The 23,939-nt window shown below is 46.7% G+C and overlaps 1 protein-coding gene across 2 annotated transcripts in view; it reads left to right on the top strand.

Annotated features, from left to right (window-relative positions):
• Positions 1-23,939, top strand: part of TLL2 (tolloid like 2) — a 97,002-nt gene that overhangs the window by 49,832 nt on the left and 23,231 nt on the right. Inside the window, exons 3-9 of one of the 2 annotated variants that reach the window (XM_075154493.1) lie at positions 3,876-3,953; positions 7,803-7,973; positions 9,904-10,021; positions 10,445-10,623; positions 10,915-11,020; positions 16,940-17,064; positions 22,727-22,842. In XM_075154493.1, the coding sequence (XP_075010594.1) occupies positions 3,876-3,953; positions 7,803-7,973; positions 9,904-10,021; positions 10,445-10,623; positions 10,915-11,020; positions 16,940-17,064; positions 22,727-22,842 (893 nt within the window). Of the gene's footprint in view, positions 1-3,875; positions 3,954-7,802; positions 7,974-9,903; positions 10,022-10,444; positions 10,624-10,646; positions 11,034-16,939; positions 17,065-22,726; positions 22,843-23,939 lie in introns of those variants that run through there. The other variant, XM_075154494.1, reaches the window with a different exon arrangement.

Raw genomic sequence — 23,939 nt, 5'->3', positions numbered from 1 at the left:
GTTTGTGACTGGAAGCAAGCTGCATTTATTTAGAAATACAAAATTATCCTTTGCCTCAGCAAAGACCACATGCCTTAATAATTCTGGTGGTGAATGGCTGGTTGGGGTTTCCTTTAAATAGAATGGGATATTGTGTGAAGAATAGCATACTTTGGGGGGGTGAGAAGTCCTGGGGATGTAAAATTTATCTGAGAAGAGGAACTTTTGTTGAGCTTGGGCTTAAGGAAGTGACGAGGACTGGGCATGAAAGAAAACAAAGGGAAATCTTAGGATGGGACATTGAGGGTGGAAAAGAGTGATAGAGTTCAGAGCAATCCATCTTGTTGAATCAGGCTTGTTCCTGTTCACACATCTAGTGGCTTTTGTCCAGTCAAGCTCTGTTAAATTACGGCACTTCCTTTGGGAGACAATCCCCTGATTTAGTGTGTCTCTTGGACCAGGAAGCTTTAACCTACAGTCAGCTGAGAGTCTGAGTATTTTACTTTCCTCTGGTTCATTTTATTGCTGTCTTTCATCATCCCTTTCCTGATATTCTAATTAGTTATAGTAGTATAAGGTTGGAGAGGTAGAATTTGATACCATCCTCTCAGCCCTCCTCCAAGGTGTCAGAGATGCACCTTTTCCCCTCTCCTTGCCCCCTTGGAGGGGCTGGAGAAGGGTTTGCAAGAAGCCAGCTCCAGAGCGAAAAGAAGAGTCTTCCAGCTGGCAAAGCATGACTGGTTCAGGGGCTGGAAGATATCCAGCTCTCTTGAAAGTGGGACATCTGACTTGAAGTGTCCACACGGCATCCAGCAGTGCTGTATGACTAACAGTATCTCCCTTTCTGCATATGGTGGTTGATCATGCTATTCCTGCTTTACCTTGCCACCAAGACTGTAGAAACTTGCTCTTGCTAATACCTCTGCAGAGATCAGCTCGTTCAGCCTCGCTTCTGCTCACAGGGGAACCACGATAACAAGATGGGGAAGGAGGGAGGGGAACAACAGTGGTGGTATCAGCACCACCTTCTTAAGGCTGTGAATGTAGTCCCAAAGCACGTTTTATTTATCTGTTATACATCTTGCTGCCTCACGTGTTGTGCTTTCTCACCCTAGGCACTGGTTTTGAGGTCTCCCTCCTACTACAGTCACCATGGAGAGCTTTCCTGCCAAAGAGATGCTGGGCTGGTTTTCCATGTTGGGTCTGTGACTGTTCAGTGGCTTGCTGCCCAGGTTTCTATACTCTGTATAGTTGCTCTCTGGCTTCTGTGGTGTTCCCAAGCTGGACCTTGCAAAATGGAAAGCCCAGGAAACCTGGAAGACAGACAGCTGTAGAAAGAAGACCCTTGTTCTTCCCTCTTCCCCCTCCCCCATTTTCCAACCATTTTTCTGTCTCTTTCACTGCATTTTTCTTCTACTCTCCCTGTCCTGAAGGTCATCTTGCTGCTAGATGATCTCCTCCTGCTCCCTCCCTCCCCACACTCAGCAGCTGCTGGTACTACATAGAATTCAAATCTCAAGACTGTATGATTGTTGGTCAACCTGCATTTAAGAGATGGCCAAAATTTGAAAGCTATCCCAGGAACTTTAAATGCTTCCTGGAAGATTGCATTTGGCATAGTTCAGGTTACCAACGTAGCAAGAGGCTGGAGCAGGTACGCTGAAACAGTGTGAAATGTCCCAAACCCCTTCCTTGTAGAATTCTGGTTTAAACTGTGAAGATTTGCACCTATTGAAATGTCCAGATGCTGATTTTTTAGAAATTCATATGTATTTATTTGCACACAGGCAAAAGACATCTAAACAAGCCTTGGGAGGCTTTGGGGTACACAGTTTGGTGCACCTCATGTTGGAGATTCCATCCTTTCCCCCCACCCCCCTTGGTGGGACAATCAGCAGATCCCTGGGTAGATTTTATGGTAGGGTGCAAAATCATTAAGCACTCTGAACTTCTTATTTATTTAGACATTTTTAAGAAATTGAAAAATACCACAGAAACCCAATATTATGAAAATACCTCTGCTTCTTTACCTATTTTGAAATATTTAGCCTTTTTAAGTTTTGGTTGTTTTGGTTTTGTTTTTTTCCCCTTTGCTGGCTAGTATGGGGGAGTTAGTTTAGAAACAGGCTTTTTAGGGGAAGTTGAAGATGATGGTGGTAGGAAGAAAGATTAGAAAATATTTTGTGAACAGAAAAATATAGTTACAAAATCGAGACAGAAGATATGTAATTCAGGGCCTTTCCAGTGCTCTAAAAACTGCTTTGATTAAAGCAGTTATCTGTTAGCTGCCTGTGAGCATTGAGAACTTCACTGTGTCTGGCACCTTGCTAGCCCAGTAGCCAAGTGAATATGAAGTGGAACTCAGTCCTTCTCTTGCGTTACCTGGTTGTGATTCTCTCTTATGTGCTGCTCATGGGAGGGTTGTCTGTAGACCTTAGGATTGTAAGTACCAGGGTGGACATAACGGTGCTTATAGAAATCAGACTTTAGTGGTGACATTGTGTGAGGGAGATCTCTATTTGCTTCCCGCAGCACAGGTGAGTTTGCATGGTTGGTATTTTCCTTTACAGTGAGCAGAACTATTCTGAAGTGCTCTGAAACAGAAGTGTGAACAAGCTACTGTTCATTTTAAATCAGTTTCTGGCACTGAGTGATGTTTTAAATCTTTTTCTGTGGCAGACTGGATCCAGTATTGAGGGAAGATCCTATTTCTATGTCATACATCAGAAAAATTAGAATCAAGTACTAGGCTATTGCTAAATATCATGGTACCTTAATGGTCAAAAGACCAGTAGGGGCTGTAGACAGGCTATACCTCCATTCCCTAGCAATGTGACTTTTGTGGGGAGCTAGGATCTCTCCCTGAGTCTTCATCTTACGGTAGAGGATTCTGGATGCCCTGAGCCCCCTCAGCCCTCTTGAAGCACCAGACAGCCTCACCCGGTGGAGCCGCTTCTGCAGCCCCTGCACCCTGCTGCCAGAAGTGCTCTGCTGTAGCAGGCTGGTGGGGAGAGGAAGCAGCAGGACTGGCTGGAGGAAAGGAGAGGGTTAGGCACAGCGCTGGTACGAAGATGCCATGGAACTGCTGTGGTTTCTGTGCCCAATAGCTGTGACATCGAGCAGTCAAATCCTTCCCCCAACATGTTGGTGTCTTGCACATCACGGGAAAATCATGAGTCAGTTTTCCATGGAGGGAATAGGAAAGCCAGGCAGGGAGGCCTCAGAGTGGGACCAGCCAGTTTTGTTTTGGTGCCTGAGCTGGACAGAACCACCTCTGTGGCCGAGCTGGGGATCTCCGTGTGCCTGGCAGTGCTGTTCCAAAAGGGAGGGCTAGCTGGTGCTGGATGAGGTACAAGAAGTACCCAGGAGCTAACATCACACAGTCCCTCCTGCTTTGGTAGCCAATGGGTATTAGCATCACAGAGAAGGACTTCTATTTTCAGGTGAAGCTGAATTCAGCCAGATGTGTAAGAGTTGATAGAGCTTATTGGTCTGAATGTAGATCATTCTTTGCCTTGACAGTGTACTTTTTTTAATTTGAGATTTAATAGTGGTACTTACGAGGAGGATGGTAGCAATAGTATAGCTCCTATTCTCAGTAAATCTTTGTGGAACTAGCCTTCCCTAGAAGAGACTTTCTGCCTATTCAGTATATGGAGAAGCTAAGGCACAGGATGATGATGAGTTGCAAGGTGTCACTGTAAACTAGGAATAAATCCAGGAAAAGAGCCTGGCTTTATCAGGCTCTTAGTCCTTGTTCCTTGTACAGGGAAAGCAGCCAGTTTCTGTGGCTACAGACTCACAAATGGCATCACTGACAGCTGCTGTCCTTCCCATGTCAGAACTCTGCCAGCCTACTCACCAGGAGATGTGTCTCTGCTCTTTTTCCTTTGCAGGAGGCCTGGGAGAACAGTCTCTTGTGTCAAGTGAGAACGCCACTTCAACCGATCGTAGTAACAAAGCAGTTAAAAAGGGTAATGTGGTACCCCACCCAGACCTTTGGGTATCTTTTATTTACTTTTTTATCCTCTGTAAAACCACGTTTTGTCCTGTGTTACATGTGTGTGCCTCCGTGCCTAGGAGACCAGCCTTGCCCAGGCATCTGCATTTGTTGCTGTTGGTGGACTCTCTGCAAGGGCGGGTTTGCCTGGTATAGTGTGGTGGATTGACCACGGCCAGCAGCCAAGCACCACATGGCTGCTCGATCACTGTCCCCCTCCTCCAGCAGGATAGGTGAGAGAGCAGGAAGAGCAAAAGTGAGAAAACTCATTGGTTGAGATAAAGACAGTTTAAAAAGTGAAGGAAAGAATGAAAAAAAACCAAAACCAAGTGATATAAAGGCAATTGCTCACCCCCATCTGCAAGCAGGCTGAGCAATGCCTTCCTTGGAAGACAAAACCCCGCAGTTTTTAATTGCTGAGCATGATGACGTATGGTATGGGATATCCATGGGCCAATTTGGATCAGCTGTCCCAGCTGCATCTTCTCCCAGCTTCTTGCCTACCCCGTGTCTAATCACCTGGGGAGTGGAGAGGGCTCAGCGGAGTGAGAAAAAGAAAGCCTTGACACTGTGCGAGCACTGTTCAGCAATAGCCTGAACATTGGTGTGTTATCAACACTGTTTTAGCCACAAATCCAAAACGTCATACCTTATGGGCTGCTATGAGGAAAGTTAACTCCATCCCAGCCAGACCCAGTACATACAGGTAGCCGTGATTGTCACCGGGACAGCAAAACCATTTTACTCCAACGCAGAGAGTGTAATGCTAGCTGGCTGCTCCTTGCTGTAGGGATGTTTCAGCTAAACCAGTTTAAGCTTCTGTTTCCTGAAGCAGGGCTATCATCCAGGCCAAGTTTTGCAGTTGGCTTCTTCCACTCATGTAGGTAAGGTGTTGCTTACAGGATCAGTCTGATCTTCAGGCATTTCCACAGGGTTGCCCTGCTCTATACAAGATGATTGCAACCCACTGTGTGCAGGAGGGACTGCTGTTTGCCCCTTATAAATAGAGACACTGAGGCAGAAAGACCACGCAGCAGGTCAGTCCATGGGGGGATGTTCACACTCGTGGCTGCTGTGTTCACAGCCTAGTGCTGTATTCCCTCGTTGGAGATGCTCATGTCTCCTGAGCTGCTGGCAGGCCTGAGGCAGTGGAGCAGTGGGCAAGAGCACTTGAGGAAGGTGCTTCAGGTTACAAAGCTATATTGGTGCTTCTGTCTGCCTGTTTCCACTTAGAGATGGGCTAGTACTGCTGTTGGCATAAAGCTGGGCTGTCTCTGCTGTCCAGATGAGGCTGGGAGACCCCTGAGTGAGTTTCAGAGAGCAGCAGGGGCTGTTTCATGGCATGTTGCAGATGCAGAGTGCTGCCTGGGCTGTGGGCAGTGTAAGGAGTCTCCTACCCACGGCTGGCATACAGAAACCTCTGAGTGTTGTTCATCATGGAGGGAGCGGGGGATTTTAGAAAGGATCTCGGTTGTCCCAGTCTTAGCAATAGTACTGGTCAGTAAGAGAGGTTATGTCCGGGTAGACTAAGCATTAGAAAGGCTGCACGGCTTTATCCTTCACTGAAGAAACCCTCTCCATACATGCAAATTGGCAGTGGCTGTAAGCAGTGCTTCTTCGAGCTTGCTGTCCAGATTTCTTCTATCCCCTGGTGATACAGCATCTGCTGCCTGCTTTCCCCAAGTCCCTGCTAGGAGGGTGTGTCAGGCCTCTCCAAGGACCCACTGCAAATTTAACTTGTTAAAGGCAGAAAATTTTAGCAAGAATTAGGAGTGGTCAAGAGCTGTTGCAGGACTGGTGCGGAGAATTTGCCCAAGAAGGTGTGTTGCTGGTGAGGAATGGAAGCGTTGGTGGCACAAAAGTGTGGACCCAGGGTCCTCTGTGCAGAGCTCCTACTGCGCCGGGCGCAGGAGAACGTGGGGCAGGTGACTCCTCACGTGGCTTTGCTGGCAGGAACTGTCTGTGTGCAAATTCACAGAGATTTTGGGCAGCCCCAGGAGCAGTTTGTGACTGGAAGACAGGTATCCAGAAGATTACTTGGGTCTCGAGACCCTCTCCCTTCTTCCAGCTGTGGCCCTTGTAATGCCCCAGCAGTACCTCTGTGGAATAGGTGTATGCAAAGAAGGGGAGAGTGCTCTTATTTCATGTGGGAATCCCCAACCTCAGAGCATCTGCCTTCCAGGGTCCAGCAGCTGGTTTGGGGATGGGGCAGCTTGTGAAATGCCTGGTGCAGCTGGCATGCTGGGGAAGGTGCTCAGGAGGAAGAGGAACAAAAGGCAAATTCCCATCTTTGTCCTGCAGCTCAGTGCAAGGCCTCCAGTGGGAAGGGCTGGACCTGGTGAAGCAGGAGGGAGGGTGTGAAGTTCATTCCTTCCATCCCCCTGTGCTGCCTTAATTTCCTTCCCACTGTTTTGATCCCCTCAGCCTTGACAGCAGTGGTTTGCTTACCCGTGCTGCCGCTGGAGGGATGAACGGGAGAAGAGGCTCTCAGCAGCCTCTATCACTGGAGGAAGGTCTCCGTGGGGCTTGTGCTTTTTCATATCCCAGCAGCCCATGTCCCTGACTTGGGAAGCAAATTTGGTCTTGCTGATTTCCATACGAATCACAAGACCGCAACGGGAGCTTAGATCCCTCCTCTTGGAGCTTCAGAGAGGCCCACCAGCACTGAGGAGCCGCCGCCAACAGTGCTGCCTCTCGAGGTGAGGAGAGAGTTCCCTTTAGGCCAGCATTATTCCTTTGCCCAAGTCCAGCTGATGGGTTGGCTGTGCAATACAGGCAGCTTATCTAAGAAATGGTGTCTACACAGTCCTTACACGTGCTAGTAAAGCCCAGCTGGACTAAGGCTGCTTTGAGGTTGGGGGTCACCCATGGCACAGCAAATAGGGGGTGAACAGCCAGGAAGCTCTGAATGGAGGATATTTTCTGCTGGATCAGACCCACACCACATTAAAAGTGCAACTCGTGTAGGTGTAACCAGTATCTGAGCAGAGGTGCAGCAGCACAGATACAGGGCAAGGTACAGGTCCTGCCTAGAAGCCTGCGTGAATCCTCAGGCAGGTTTTATGGCCAGCACCGACCACCACACAGCCAGGGCTCCTCTGCCTTTTTAGCAAGAAATGAGACACGTTGCTCACACAATTTTTGCTCCTTTTCATTAAAATGAAGAGATTCAACATGGATGGAGATTTGTGCTAAGTATAGAATGCCTCAGCTTTTCCACCCTGAGCGTCCCTCCTCCAGCAGAGACTGTCCGATCTGTGTATGTTTCCGAACCACCCAAGATCTAGCACGTGAGAACAAACACTTGTATGTAAGACTTTTCAGCCTCGAGTATAGGTTTCAGTCTAAGGGGCCTGTCCTTTTCTTCCAAGGCCAACTCGAATGAGTAGTTGTCACTGTTGTGAAGCTAGCCCTGCCAGAACAAACCTTTCTCTACAGATCTGGATGAGTAGGGCAGGTTGAGAATATACAGTGACATCTGGGCTTGTTTGGCCTCCCTCCTCCCATTCCCTTTTTTTAAGTACTGCGTCCCCATCCATGAGGTTGCTGTTGGAGAGAGTGGGTAGCTAGAGATGGGGCAGATTTCTGGGAGAATAGGTTTGGCATAGTGCATAGGGAGGCTCCAAGGCAAGAAGGGCCAGGTTGCTACAGATTAACTGTCTCTAAGTCCCAAACAAATCACTGGCAAAGCTGGCTATGGCTTCTGGTTTGGATTAACATTTTGCTTTTTCTGTTTTTCTTTTTCTGAAGCTCTAGGGTATTACCTGAGGGCTGCACATGGAACTAAAGAGGATTTAAACAGTGTTGCCACTCTGTCTTGCAGACGGCAGGCAGAACACAACGCTTGCGAGGAGACCGAAGAGGAAGGAATATAAAGATGAGTCTGGGATGGATACGCACTCCTCTCCCAGAGTGCGCAGGGCAACCACATCCAGGGCTGAGAGGATCTGGCCAGGGGGGGTCATCCCCTATGTGATCGGAGGAAATTTCACTGGTCAGTAGTGAGAACGTTGCTCCCTGTTTGCTCAGGGGTGAGTGTCTCAAAATGTGTGGGAGATCTCGGAAGCAGAGTTTTCCTACAAATGACTCAGGTCCTTGGGAGCCTCTCTCCTGAGGCAGGGTGGGCATGTGGTTGCACATGGAATTGTGCACTGTGGAAGCCTGAGACTGAAGTGTGCAGTGAGATGGTTCTTCTCTTGGAGTCCAAGAAATAATTGGGTGATTTGGTCACTCTTCTTGATTGCTTCAGGGGCCAGCACTTGTAAGCTGCGCTCATACCCTGTGTTTCCAGAAAGGGATCCTCTCTGCTGTTGGAAGAGCAGGCGCAGAAGTACAGTGGGTTGCTTTCTGAATCCTCACTCAGAGAACTTTCCCAGTGCACTCTGCTTCCTGGCCTGCTGTTTTCTGGGCACCAAACTTCAGGGTCTCCTCTAGCTGTGTGAGGGAGAGGAACAGTAAGCTGGATCCTGTGGTGGATGAGGAGCTCTCCAGAGTATCCTTCTTAGGATCTTTACAGCATCTGTGGGGCACTGTCCAAACTAAGATGTCTCTTGGGGTGCCGCAGAGCTCTTGCAAGTCTCTCATGCGAAGCAGCAAAGGGCAGTTTGGGAATCACTCCTGTATCATGTGGGTTTGCCTCTCCAGTCCTGCCCCTCCTGCCAGTTTGGGGTGATCCTCGAGACCTCTTTAACATGTTCACCCAGACCCTGTCTCATACTGGCACCCACACTGCTGCCAGGAATCCGTGAAGCCCCAGTGGAAGGGTCTGTTCACCTCCTACAAAAGGAGGGGCTCGTCCAACCTGGCAGGATATTGAGTAGCCTGCTAGCCACAACTGTCCCCCTGCATTTGTCAGAGAACAGTCATCCCCCCCATCCCTCAGGGTCTGATGAGAAAGTCTTCTCTGTGTTATGTGTGTCCCACTGCCCGGACCAGTCCAGAGTAGGTAATGCCATCTTTCCATTTGGGTGACTGTAAGAAGCAGCTCTCACCACAGCACAGTTCTCTCTTGCGTTCAGCTTGGTGTTTTCCCACTCTGGAGCTCCTGTCTGTATTCCTTGTGCCTTTAGGATGTACGTCTGGCCTTTCCCCCCTCTCTAGTCCCTCCCGAGAGCGGCAGCTTGCTCTGCACTCTGTGTGCAGAGGCTGTGCTGGGAAGGCAGTGTCGGGAGGCCTCCTGGCCACGTCCTGCTCTGGGGCACCTCTTCCCAGCTGTCTGTGTGACCGTTCCGGGTGCTGCTGAGTGACCACTGGAGGTATCCTGCTCCCGGGGGAGGGAGGGTCCTGTGGCCTGTCTTCTTGCTAGCATGCAACAGGCGTAATACCCTACTTCTCAGGTGTCATTCTGTGCAAGTCCTGAGCTCTCCCTCAGCTCAAGCGCAGAGCGGCAGTGTATCTCTGTACCTTCTTACGCTGCCCTGAGACTGTGTCTAGCTCCTGTATAGTTTTTGCTTCTAATTTTAAATACCTGGTGACAGTTTTGCCTTAGTTTTGTGGAGCATCTGTAGCACTCATGAGATTACTGGGTCTTGAAAGCTGTGTGCGGTCATGTTATGTTGCAGCATGAGAGCAAATTTGGCACACCACCGAGCAGCTGGTGCACAGATCAGAACACCCAGCACCTCTGCTGGAATGACCTCTGCCTAGTGAGGTGACATTTCTCTCATGCAGAAGTATTGATGTGCTTAACCAAGTTTGATACCTGTTTAATTAGAACAATTAGTTCATCAAACAGAAGGAGAGGAAAGTATGATACAATAAGTTAGTGCTGTAGTAGGAAGTGGGTCCCAGATTCCTAGAGGTGTCTACAGGTACAAGGTTGACTGTTGGAAAGATTGACTCTTCCCCTATCCAGATGAGATCCATTAGAGATTTTCCTGAAAGCCAGGCCTTCACGGTTTGCTCTTCTTGGATTTCTTTTTCAGGAACCCAAAGAGCTATCTTTAAGCAAGCAATGAGGCACTGGGAGAAGCACACTTGTGTGACGTTTGTGGAGAGAACTGATGAAGAGAGTTTCATTGTATTCACGTATAGAACATGCGGGTAAGCGATACACACATTCCTTGCAGCTATCTGTGTTGCAGACATCCCCTTCATTGATAGATGGCTTTGTAAGTCTAGCTCTGGTCAGAATAAACCAATGGCTACATTGGGGAATCTGTCACAGAGATCCATCCTTACTCCCTGTAAGGTTTGCCAGGACAATTTAGTATTTGCTCAGAAGAAGGTGTGAAGCCTTTCTGGATTCTTTTTCCTGGGATAACACTTAAGTGCATATATGCATTTTTATAGATATGCACTTACGTGTTTTCTTTATACGTACACACACACATACATGTAAGTACATATAGCGTATGCAGCTGCTGGCTTATCCTGGACCCTGCCAGATACCATCTCCTGTTGCTGTGTCTCAGACTTCCCCAATTCATTGATGTGCTGCATGGGTTTGTGGGTTTTCTTTTCCAGATGCTGCTCGTATGTGGGTCGCCGAGGAGGAGGCCCTCAGGCTATATCCATTGGGAAGAACTGTGACAAGTTTGGTATTGTGGCTCATGAGCTGGGTCATGTGGTGGGTTTCTGGCATGAGCACACACGGCCTGACAGGGACCAGCATGTCACAATCATCAGAGAAAACATACAACAAGGTAAAATAGCGCTTCAGGTTATTCCACCTGGCTTTCGGGTGGGTGGAAACCTTTCTTGCTAGACTTGTGGAAAACCCTAGTGGTCTGTGAGCTGGGATGCAGAAGAACTATTGCTAGTCCTTGCCTAGAATAAGGGTCAAAATAGTTGGGTGAATAGAGATTTTGGATGTCTAGCTGGAGTTGTTGGAACATAGGAGTATATCCCTTTCATTCTAGGTGCCCAGAGGTGGAAGGCTTTTTTTTTTTTTTTTTTAAGTGATTGTTTTTTTCCCTTTGTGTTTGGCATCACAGGTCAGGAGTACAACTTTTTAAAGATGGAAGCTGGGGAAGTGAACTCTCTGGGAGAGACCTATGACTTCGACAGCATCATGCACTATGCTAGGAACACATTCTCCAGGTGATAATCCAAGGTTACATGTCCTTAGGACTATTTTCAGTAGTTGTGATTAGCTCTGTGGGATACACGGAGCCTAGAAGGAGACCTGTGATCTATTGCAGAGATATGTGGCAGTTGCAGTGAGCTCTGCTGCATTGTAAAGCTTGGAAAATATTTGAAAAAGCAAGGTGGGTGAAGAGAAGTATGGTGGACTCCTGTTTTCCCCTCCCCACTATATTCACCCAATGCTGATAATCCCAGAAACCTTCCAAAGCCATGTTAGTATGTTTTGCAACCTTCCCAGACAGCATGCGTATATGTCTCTGCCCACCTTCAAGGGGGCAGTGCTAAAAACACCTTTGAATCTCTCATGCTTTGGAATCACAATATTGCCTTCTGAATCCCTAGCAACTTTGCCAAGGGAGAATTTAAACTCTAGATTATGATCTTTAATTGCTTGGCTATTTTTTTAACCATTTATGCATGTGCTTTAGATCATGGCCCCTGCAGCTCTGTGATTCTATGTGACTGGGTTCTTCATGGAGAATTTTTCAGTCCTGTTCCTGTCCCAACTAACTGGCCAATTTCTGTATAGGCTGTTTGCCCTTGTCTCCCATCTCATCCCTCCAGTTGGAGCCCATTTTGTGATCAGACAGCTCTGCTGGATAGAGAGGTGAAATGAGCATAGTTACTTACGTCCTGGATTTGGAATGAGAGCTACTGGATGACCAGCTCCATTTCGCTGCATTATTTGAAGTTTTTTCCGTAAATCCCGCTGCTGCTCCTTCCCAAGAGCTTTCCTTCACTACATACCATGAGTAAAGGGGATGGGAGGCAGAGTGCAAATATTCACACTCTTGAGAACTTTTTTTTGCAAAAAATAAATGTGTCTTTGGAGATTTTTAAATTTTCTTACTCCCCAGTTGTATGGAATTGCCAAGCCTATTGTTTTGTGCTTTTGTTTCTGAAACTTCACATCAAGCAGAGGAAAATTATCAAACTTGCTGAAATGCTGCTTGTTCTGGCAGGGGGAGATGGTGGCTGGGCAAGGGTGCTTTGTAGCCTTCAGAGATTTCTTTGGATCAGATACCCAAAGCAAACAATTTTTCTTCCCTTGAGGCATCTGCTGAACCCTTCCAGCATTTGCTAGACTCTAAATGGTTAGAATTGTCTTGCACAAAAGCAGGATTAAGTTATTACCGCCACTTATATTGTGCATGCCTTTGAGTCTGTGTCTCTTGAAAACCAGGGTCCTTCAGAACACTGCTGGGCCAAAAAGGGATAAAAATGGCAAGAGTCCTTCTAAATTTAAATTGGTGCTTAATAGGATTTTTAAGTCTGTTTTCTTTAAGCCCTTTGTCTCTGTGACCCACCCTCACCCCGGTAGCAGTCTTTGTGCAGTAATTGAACTGAGCAGTAAGTGCCTCTGTGGGCTGATTGTGCTCTCACCGTAAATAGGCAGTGCTGGGAACAGGCTCTTACTTTACCAAGACCTGTCTTGACATCTGCTGCCCTAAGGGAACGATGCTTACTTTGACCCGTCAGTAGAGATTTGTGAGTGTATGCATGTCTCCTTCCCACCTTCCTGAGGTTTGCAGGTGCAGGCCAATTGCAACCAAAACTGATAAAAGCATAAAGCCCATGAAGATGTTAAATTCCAGCAAGTTTCAGTGGCTAGGAATGGGAGATAGCCGCTGCATGACGCTGCTAAGGGAAGAGCTGCAGGGGGTGTGTTAATACATTAGCATAGACCAGAAACTCCACATAGGGAAAAGATGGTCTGAGCACCCCACCACTGGAGATGGTGCCTGTGAGTGAGGAGGAGGTGAAGGACACAGAGCCGTGTCTGTGACTCATTGTCTTGAAGCAACTCTTGAAGCACAACCTTGTTGTTTATGACTCCTGTGAATATTGATGATAGCAAATCATACGGTGTTTGCCATGGTCAAATGCTGCTGCAGGTCCTAGGCTCTTTTTATTCTAAACTTTGTACCTACAACAGAAAGGGACAGTTTTTCTGAGACACAATGAGTCCTAGCAGTGGAAATTGTTTCCGGTGGTGCTTTTGAAAATTGCTGCAGGAGTCACTGCTCATTTTCAGTTCACAGCGAAACATGTTTCTCATTTGCATCTGTGGCTAATAAGAATAGACGTATGGCACAAGAGACTAATGACAGCAGTAACAAGTTTTTGCCATGGGAACTTCTGTTCTTGTCTATGTCAGAGAGTTGCCTGTTTTGCAGAGTATGGCTGCAGGCTGTTATTTCCTGGTGCATTCCTTACAGACATGGCAGCAAATTAAATTGAATATTGCTGTCTCATTAAACAATTTCTTTTACTGCTGTCAAGACCCATAAATGGCAGCTTAGCAATAGGAAAGTTTAAACCTCCATGGAGCCCTAAGCAAATAGTGGGTTACCTTAATTCACTAAGCCTCTTGCTAGTAGACATGGCAGCACAGCCTGGCGTTACAAAACATGACCTCTGCAAAGCTCCCGTTTGAATCAGGATGCAGGTAGCACTGCCTGCATGTCAAGGGGCATCTTCTTGATGTATTGGCAACACAACATCCTAATCCTGCACATATACACATGGCACTTGCATGCTCCACAGGTTTCACTGTGTGAAATAGGGTTATGTTGTCTCTCCTCTGCAAATGGGGATATAAATACAGAGTTGGGACAAAATGTAGCTACCTGCAGCTGAACACCTGCTTCCTTGAGTGGTGTTTAAAGCACCTGAATCTATTGCCTTCAGATGGGATGATGAATATTCAGCATTTCTCAAGATCAGTTGATAATTTCATAATGTTTATGTAACACTTTACACATTCAGGGTACTGTGCAGGTGCTAATGACTCTGGAGAGCATCAAACTCTGTCATTCTTAGCTAGTAGCAATGGTGAGTTGTTGTGCTTGACTTACCACTGCATTGGGCAGCTAATGCATGCTCTGCCTGTGCCTGGACAGCAGGAGAATGGGGCATCCAATGGGATTCCTGGGTTCTTTTCCTACCTCTGGGAGGAGAGGTTCGGTATCTCAGTCAAGAACTGATGTTCTGATGTTAGAGTGCCTCAGTTCTGATGTTAGAGTGCCTGAGCTGCTCTGTTTGATGATGTCTGCTTGGTGTTTATTAATTTGTGAGCCAAAGTATCGGTGCTCTTAGAGATCATAGAATCATACAGGTTGGAAAAGACCTCTAAGATCATCGTGTCCAACCGTCAACCCAACACACCATGCCCACTACACCATGTCCCTAAGGGCCTCATCTACACGTCTTTTAAATACCTCCAGGGATGGTGACTCCACCACTTCCCTGGGCAGCCTGTTCCAAGGCCTGACCACTCTTTCAGTAAAGAAATTTTTCCTAATGTTCAATCTAAACCTCCCTTGGCGCAACTTGAGGCCATTTCCTCTCGTCCTATCGCTTGTTACTTGGGAGAAGAGACCAACACCCACCTCACTACAACCTCCTTTCAGGTAGTTGTAGAGCGCGATGAGGTCTCCCCTCAGCCTCCTCTTCTCCAGGCTAAACAACCCCAGTTCCCTCAGCCGCTCCTCATAAGACTTGTGCTCCAGGCCCTTCACCAGCTTCATTGCCCTCCTCTGGACACGCTCCAGCACCTCCATGTCCTTCTTGTAGTGAGGGGCCCAAAACTGAACACAGTATTCGAGGTGCGGCCTCACCAGTGCCGAGTACAGGGGCACGATCACCTCCCTGCTCCTGCTGGCCACACTATTTCTGATACAGGCCAGGATGCCGTTGGCCTTCTTGGCCACCTGGGCACACTGCCGGCTCATGTTCAGCCGGCTGTCAACCAGTACCCCCAGGTCCTTTTCCTCTGGGCAGATGCTCACTAAATGTGCAACTTAACATCGTAAGTGTTGTTAAGCAGATGGGGTTTGGGTGGACAGCATGGGGCTGCTGGGACCTGTGTGGCTTAGGCCAGAAAGACTCTCTGTTCCTTTGATTGTAAAATGAGAGGAACTATGCTTACTGCCTCCTAATTTGGAGTCATGTTCAGCAATGCATGTCAAGGAACCACAAAATTCAGTTGGTGGAAAAAGCAAAACCAGAAATCTTACTGGCCCCAACCAAGGGTACAGCCTTCTGGAAGAAAACGTGTTTGGCGGGTAATAAGGATCACAACGTAATTTGAAGCTGTAGGTTGTTTGTGTTGTGTGGGCAATGCCCTAGGTGTATGCTGCGTGCTGGAGTCTGGGGGCTGTGAGTACGCAATCGTGAGGGCTGGAATGGGAAAAAGAATCAAAAGTTTGCATGTGCAAGAGGTGGTTTCTCTATTAAACTTTGTCATTCTTCCCTGGTTGAGCCTGAAGATCTGCAGAAAGCATTTCACTGGCCACAGAAGTATATCCCTGCCAACTGCCGAGTTCTTCTGTGAACTCCTGAGGAGGCTTGAAAACTTACTGTGAACAGACTGACCTGTTTCTCTGTTCATGGTGTTTCTGGAATTGGAGGATTTATTTTTGATACATAAACTTAAATAAATTCAGCCCAAGGCACGCAGCTGGCATGCAGAATGCCAGCCTGAATTTGTCAATCAAAGTTTGATGGGCTCACCTCAGAGCTTGTAAGCACTGATTTTATTGCTGATCAGGAATTTTCCTACCACTGAAAAAAACCCCAACATCCCCCATGCAAGATTTGATTCTAGTTTTTAAAACAGATTAAATTCCTTCCCCTCTATTTCTTTCTTTAGTTTGAATATTTACAGAAGAATTTCCCCCCCGAAATATGTTTAATAAAATGATATTTTCTGTTCAATAATATTGGCTGCAGTTCTGGACAGCTGTGATCCAAATACTCCGCTTGCAGTATTTATTTAAAATTAAACCAAATACAAAAAAAACCCTCTCAAACTCCTTCCCAAGGCTCTTACGCAGCTGAGCAGCCCAATGAACAGAATTACTTCTGTACTTAGAGCTTAACCCATACTTGAAGACTCTTGTATCAGGACTAGGCAGCACTAAAGTTATTGCTTCTGCCCTGATTTCCCATCGGTCTCTATGGACAGTTGTATCCTGTCCTTCAGAAAGAGAAGTCTGCCTCACTGAGCTGATGCTGAAGTTTCAAGCTCACTGTTAGCCTTGGCACCTCCAAGCCTGTTAGGCATTCAGGGGTGCAGTGAAATGGTTCCTGTGGACTGGACAGCCTGGCCATGAGAGCTTGGACTTTACCAACTTGGAGTTCAGGTTTCTGATTCCTCACTCCCACTTTAGCCCTGCAGTCCTAATACTGCCTTGGGGTCTCTCTTGCCTGCAAGCTCTTGCTTGGATGCACGGACTTTGCATTTTGATGGAAGTGAGGCCCGAGCTTAAATCCTTTACTGGACTGAGATCAGAAGTGCAGTAGAGAGCTCCTGGGTATGAAGTACCACATGGAAGAAATAGTAGTGAGCAAAAAAAGGTAGAGACAAGTGGAGTTATTAGCTTGGAAACTAGTGCAAAACAAAGGTAGGGCACTTGATCTTTTTCTCTTGTCTGTGGCAACCACAGTCGCTGCCAGCCCAACCCCATCTGCTACTGAACAAACTCCCCTTCCCTCTGCTCCTTTGGCTTAAGTGTCCGGTCTGTGCTCCTGCTGAGCCAGATATGCCATGAACCTTCTGCAAGAATATTTCATTGTCTTTTCTGATTTATGGCAAGGAATGTGTCTACTCAAACAGAGGCAGCAGCAATCTTGATATATCAAAAGAGGAATTTACTGGCTTGGCAGGCTTGCCTGTACATTTGGAAGCTATCTGCTGTAGCAGGAAGGCCACCTCAAGACATGCAGTTATCACAATCTGCATTACTCTTGCTTGTTAGCATGGGATATATGGTCAAGGGGATGGTGTGGGAGGCCTGCCAGGATGACTTTCTGTGCATCGTGTCACTCCCCCTACTTCACTGCTCTCTGTCTCTCTGTTCTTCCCTTTAGAGGGGTTTTCCTCGACACCATCCTTCCCCGTCGTGATGATAACGGGGTCCGGCCAACTATTGGTCAGCGTATTCGCCTGAGTCAGGGAGACATCGCTCAGGCAAGGAAGTTGTACAAATGCCCAGGTAAATATGGCTTGTGGAGATGTCTCCAGCTTTATTGTAGACATATGGTTTATCTGGAAGGCACTGGAGTTCAAGAGCACCTTAACAATCCCTTTGATGAAAGAGACTCAGGAAATGTAGACCATCAAATGCTTCAGGCTGGAGCTGAGAATTGAACTTGCCTAACGTGTCTCTTATTAGTACTTTGCCAGTTTTTCTCTCTGCTTTAGGATTTCAGGTTGGTCCAGTGTAGGCTCTGTTCATAAAAAATGAAATCCATGTACAAGACCATGGACAGAGTGGGGACTAGGAGTTAGCAAAGTGGGAGAGGGATATCTGGTAGACTAGGGTCTCTACACACCAACCATCAAACTTCTTGAGTTATTTATATAGTTGTTGTCCCAGAGATGAGCCTTAAGGAAACTGTAAGTGTATCCCTGTGATTATGGTGTGTTGCACTGAGGCTTGGGAGATAACATGGAAGAAAGCTCAAAGGTGCTGATTAGTGAAACAAGCGGGTGCTGGAAGTGCTTTGGGCTGTTCAGGGCAGGGCTGTATCCCTCTTTCTACCAAAGGGTTGATAGATGGGGAACAGCTTTGATAGGGAACCCATCTACGTATGTGTGACATGCTAAAGACCAATAGTCTGGGTCCTGTTTTATGTGAGGTCTGAAGAGGTTGGCAAAAAGAGCATTGGAGTCACAGATATGATTGGGAGACTAAATTTACCCATCAGAACAAAAGAATCCTTCTGAAGTGGAGATGTTAGTGAAAGTTTATGCAACCAGTTTTAGCTGAATAGGTTAATAGAGAAAACCAGGTTTCAGAGAAGCAATGTGCCAGACTTAAGGACAGGTTGAATGTGAGGATGTAAAGACAGGCTTCAGGCAAAGATGGCACCCAGTCTGGTGCCTGTAGCATGGACTGCCGCGACAGGGAGATAGCATGGGAGGTGTGATGCTCGGAGGTAGAAAATTTAACAAGCTCTGTTGAATTTGCAGGTAATGAAACATCCATGAGAAGATACTGGAGAATGAGACAGTTGCCCTAATTTTGCAGAATGACTCTGTAACATTTGTAATAATGCAGGCAGGAAGAAAAGGACTGCTGCAAGCATGGCCCAGGGGTTTATCTAAATGGATTGGTCTGGCCAGCATATTGGTCCAGTTGAGAGTGGCTTTGACTGATCATAAACCTAATATGATCATAAATGATTAATCCTCTTGGAATAAGCGTATCGTAGAGAGAGGGGAGAAGGTGAGGAGGAGAGTTATGTTTTACCAGTATACAGTCACATCTTAAGTGAGTGGCGAGCTAGCACTGCTCTGTGAAACATTCATGAGGCCGTGGAAAATAGTCGATAGCTGCTGTGCAAATCCGCTGCTTCTCTGGATCCAGCTACAGGTCAGAGAGTATGAGTTCATAAGGGTCTAAAATAAATTCTGAGGACTTCAGGGTCTGTGGTGTTTGGGCACCACTGCTTAGCTTATAGTGAGTGGTATAACTTTTTTAGGTGTGCTAGTTCTAATTAACTTCTTTTTTTTCTTTTTACCACTTGTAATTTTCTCTAATTCACTTTTGCTTGAACAAGATGTAGGTCTTGAAAAACTGTCTCATGGATTAGTTTAGGGATTGGTTCATTTGAATACTAAAAAAAAAGAAAAAAAAAAATTAGGGATATCTTGCACCATGTTTTTTGGTTGAGTCAGACTTAATCCAAGCAGGCTCTTCATTTCCATAGCTGGAAGCATCGGCTACAGATTCAGATTTCTCGAGGCAAGCTGAAAAGCCACTTTGGCCTGAGGTTAACGTCAAACTAAGAGCTACAAAGCAACTTTCTTTAAAATGAGGACCCTTCTGAGTCTCAAGTTTTCCACTTGCGAAGTAGAACTTTTCTAGGGTTTTTTTTTTTTCCCCACAAAGCTTTAGCAGAGGTTATTGCAATTCAGAACATATTTGGCAGCAGAGTGATTAGAGCTTTAAGCCTACTAAACAAATTTCCTTCAAATATCTATTGTTTTGGTTTGGTTTTCTTTTTTTCTTTGCATCAAAATTTATACACAGGTTGCATTTGAAGAGAAGGGATGCAGTATATTTAATGACATTAACATTTTCAGCTGCCATTTGAATCTGTAGCTTGAAAAGTTCTCTCTGCAAAATGCAAAGCACAGGAGTTCAAAACCAAAGGACTTCAGTTGTGTCTTCAAGCAGGGTCTGAATGAGACTTTAGGATGAGGACAGCTTTGTTCAGCAGTCAAGCTGAGGATTTTTAGGTAAAATGCAACAACGTAATCCAGAAGTTGAATGGCAGATAGTTTATCTTTTAGAAAGAGTCTGCATCTAAGAATGCCTGAGAAGATTCCCCCAAAACAGAGCTAGCATGGTGGAGGGTGAGTTACAAGCATGCACTTGTACAAGCCAGAATGACTGCTGTGTCTATTGTAAGAAACAGGGCTCTCCAACTCATTAGACTGGAGCTCTTGTGGCTGCTACAGTTAGGGCTGGCTTAGCTTTTCCATTCTAAAACCCTGCTGTTTTAAATTGCTCTTAATTCCCCAAAGCTTATACCTGCTGGGTTAAAGTTAGTGCCAAGCCAGGTGAAATCAAATGAAATTTGCTGAAGGAATTTCTGGAAGGCAAGATGCATTCTGCTACATAGTAGTAAATGCTAGATTTGATATGGCTGCAAGGTTGAGGATTGGATGAGTATAGTCACTACAAAAGACTTTAAAACAGCACGTCCTGCTGTCTTGTGCTGTGCTAAAAGAAACAGGCCTGTGTGGCTGTGCTAACTGTGCAGGAATGGTTAAACTATAAATTGTGAATGGGCCTGCATTGTATCATCCCATCCAATTCTCTGTGCGTTTTCAAAAAGACGTAATGTACCAGTAACCAGCTGATGAGCAGTAAGTGCCTGTCACTCAACTAGTTCATTTACAAATAACTTCTGAAGCATTCGCCTTTTCTACTTTGCGTTTCGCCTCTGTTCCTTTCTAGCTGCTTACATGTGCAACAGCCTCTTCACCATGGGCGACAACCACCTCAGCTCAGTTTCTTGGATCCCAGAAGTACCAAACACTAGTCTTATTGGACCTGTTGGCTTCTTTGCTACTAAGTGGAGTACAATTGTGCTCTACGCACAAATATGCATTGCTGATTATTATTGTGCTTCCCCCTGCACGTGCAAGCAATCGCTCTCCTCTGCGCTGAAAGGCCAGCCTCTCCCAGTGTGTCTGGAGAGTTTCCTCTACAAGGTTTGGATAGTTAGCTAGGTCTCCTTTCATGACGTTTTAGCAGAGTAGTGTCTGGTAGCAGATACATTAGTACCTGTTCCATAATTACACAGTCTTGCCAGGAGCTGTGTAATTACACTTAGGAGATTTAAGTCTGGGCTGTCGGAAACCTTCACTGTGGTTCAGCTGAGGGTGGTAATCCTCTTTGTCCTGTGTCTTTAGGATCATATGTAACGTGTGTTCCCAGTGATTTAAAGCTCTCTTTATCATTTCATATTTGTTTAAATAGATTTTTGAGCAGAGAAAAAGAACATTTCTTTATCTTGGTGAGTTATGGATTGGAATCCTCTCTTTACTGGGACACCTTGTCAGATGTTGGCATTCCTAGAGCCATCCTAAGGTGGTGGCCACTCCAGACCATGCATTGACCAGTGGTGATGCCAGAGGATCAGCTGAAGAATGGCTTGCTGTCCTCAGAATAAGTATGGCTGGGACTCAGCTTCTTTGAGATGTTTATCTGCTGGGGCAGCGTGCATTTCCTGGTTGTGGGTCCTAGGAGCATCCTGGGAGCTGGAATCATCCTAACAGATTCTGACACAGATAACAAGGCAAGGCATCTTTGCAAGAGGTAGAAAGGAAGAAAGGTATTAATTCTGCAAGTAGAAGTCCAGATTTCTTCTCCACTTCATGCAGGTGATCAGCTTTTACAAGCATCTCTCTCTGCCCACCTGAAGAATACAGACAGCATCACCTGCCAAACATTTTGGGAGAGGTGGGAGGATGTTAGCTATTTCTGCAGAATTGAAACTAAAACTTGCTGTGCAATGCTCTTTTGTAGTTGCATAATGGTAGGGGGAATTCTCAGGGCTCAAAACTGCTTGAGAAGGAAGGAGCAATGTAGAGGTTTTGACCTTTCATTTATTTTCTTCATTCCTCTGGGGCAGATGTGTGCATTTACCTGCTGGTTTTGCTCAGTGGCGCTTTTTTCCAGTAGTTTAAAATTCCTCTGGCTTTACTGACAGGAATCACTTTGCCGGATCCCATGCTGACCTGTGCCTTGAAATATATGCAACTTGTTCCTAGGAGTGACTCCACCTTCCAGAGCACCTCTACGAGCTGTTTGGTTGGGCAAAAACCCTTTCTGTGTCCCTGCCTATTGTTCATCTAGTCTGATCTGTCAAGCTGTGGATCAAACAACTTCAGGGAAATTAAGAAATTCTGGCCTAAGTGACTCCTTCTCCCCTTTTTAAAGATATTAAACTTTCTGAATAGGACCAGTCTCTTTTCACCTCCAACTTCCGACCCGCCCATCTAAATGTAATCATGGCTGAAAAATTAGTGAGTGTGTGATAACATCAGGCAGAGGAACATCGCTTGGCATTTCCATGAGAAAGGGAGCTAGATGTTCAGCCTTGTCAGATCTTTCAAAGCACTGCTGCTTAACGAGGGATTTTTGGGAGCTGCCTTACTGTCGCTGAGGAAACCAAGTTGCAGGTCAAGGGCAGCTTTGTAACATCAGCGGGTTATGAAATTAGAAGAAACAACTGGAAAGCAGGCAAGCCAAGGTCCCTGCTCCTTGGGATGGGTATCTGCATGTGTCTAGCGTGCACTCTGAAGGAAATGGGAGCTTTAATATTTGTGATCCTCCGACCTAGCCAGTCAGCTGCTCTGCAGATGTAGATGGTCACTCCTTGTTCCAACTTAGTCCTCCTGGCTCAGAGAGCAGGAACTACCGTAGTTGCGGCTTTCCCAGATGTTGGAAGCTGCGGTTCCCTAAAGGAGCGTATGCGTGTGCATATTACTTGCTTCCCAAAAGTCACTCTGGGATCTACATTTCATCAACTGCAGCAGACCACAGAAATGGGAAGGTGGAGAGCAGAGTGAGCTGCAGTGCTCATGTTTTATCCTGCACAGTGTGACAGCAGGGTAGGTGCTGGACAGCTGAAGCCTGAGGGCAGTGGGGCTTGCCCTGCTTTTGTTAGGATGTTTTAGCTCCAAAAAAAAAGACACTCAACAATGGTAACTAAGGAGAACTTCATTGAGCAGCTTGTAATGAAGGGAAAACAGATTTGCTAACAGTCTTGGGGTTGCGAGGTGGGGTAGGGTTAATATTTTGCATTTGATTAGTGGATGCGATATTCCTCAGTAGGGTTGAAACCTAAAAGTGCTGACGTGTGGAAGGAAGATGAAGGAAGAAAGGTGCCTTTTTAAAACCTGTTTCCCCTGTGTCCTTGCACTGATCATCATCTGTCCTGGGAATTCTGACAAATTTCACATCCCCTCTTTGGCGAGGTCTCAGGTGGTCAATGACCTGTGGCCAGTACCACGAATGAACATCCTTAGAGTACCAGCCACCAACCCGCACACAGCAGCCATGTGCAAATGTTTTGATAGGCCCTGGTATCGTTCAGAGGGTCACTCCTTGTTGTTTTTTTTTCCCTCTCTCGCAGCTTGTGGAGAGACCTTGCAGGACTCAACAGGGAATTTCTCAGCCCCTGGCTTTCCAAATGGCTACCCCTCCTATTCCCACTGTGTCTGGAGGATCTCGGTGACCCCAGGGGAGAAGGTAGGGGTCAGCACCAGCCTGAGGTGTACTCTGCGCTTCCCTTGTGCTTGGTTTTGCCTGTGATGACAGCGTTAGCAGCTGCCAAAAGATTGTGCTGTAGATCTCTGCATTCCCGGAGTGCAGGGATGGAGCCTGGAACGGCTTCTGAGCACCATCACTGTCCTTCCAGAGTTGGGGTCAGGAATATATGGTCCTGAGGAGAGAAAAGGTAACCCTGGAGCAGAACCCCCTCACAGGTCTGGGCTGCGTGTTGATCTCTGATCCTTCCTCTCGATTCGAGACTAAACCCTACCGGGGCAGTCTCCTGCCACCCGCTAGCTCTGGCCGAGCTGGGAGCTGGGGGAATCCCCTTTAAAGCCAGGTGCCAGTTAGATGAGTTAGATAAAATGTGCCAGCAGGCTGGGGTCCCCAAGGGAGCTGAGGAGCTGTGAGTGACATCAGCGGCCTGCCCCTGTCACGCAGGCATAATGTCCCTGTCAGGGGACTCTCGCTTCCCCGCCTTGAAATGCCCCGCTGCGCATCAGTCAGCCACCCTGTCCGCTTTCTTCCCAGCTCCTTTTGTTTTATTGATCTTCCTGTGGAAATGAAATCTTTCCTTAATCTGCTAACACCAGCCCTTCAGGCCTTTCATGCCGTACCAGGCTGCAAGAATGCGCAGCCCAGCTTGGGAGCTCCTCGGCAGAGCAGCTTTGCTGAGGACCACCCTCAAGACTCACTTAAGACTCGAGCTCAGGAGCCGGACTCGAACAAAGAAGAGCAGAGCTTGCTTGTTTTGCAGCAGCCGTTTTGCTCTGGGACCCGGTTCTGTCCCCTGCAAGCCCTGTCCCATGCAGTGCTGAGCGCCCGCCATTAGCTGCAGGGAGAGCTTCGCCCAAGGGCAGAGGTGCCAAGAATCATCCAGGTTTTGAAACTATGGCACTGGGAGTTTTGCAGTGTAAATCTTGCTGTGAATTCTCCCTTTGTCTCTCAGCCTCTACAGAAGGGTTGTATCTATATCTATTTTAATGGAATTACATTAATCTAATGATGTTAATCTAATGACATTTCTGTGGCAGGCTATAGATGTAAATTAATACATAGGTCAAATCTTGCAAGGA

The sequence above is a fragment of the Calonectris borealis genome, chromosome 7 (assembly GCF_964195595.1).
Source record: "Calonectris borealis chromosome 7, bCalBor7.hap1.2, whole genome shotgun sequence".
NCBI classification, from domain to species: Eukaryota; Metazoa; Chordata; class Aves; order Procellariiformes; family Procellariidae; genus Calonectris; species Calonectris borealis.
The sequence above is the reverse complement of the archived record's forward strand: the minus strand, read 5'-3'. Positions and strand labels throughout refer to the sequence as shown.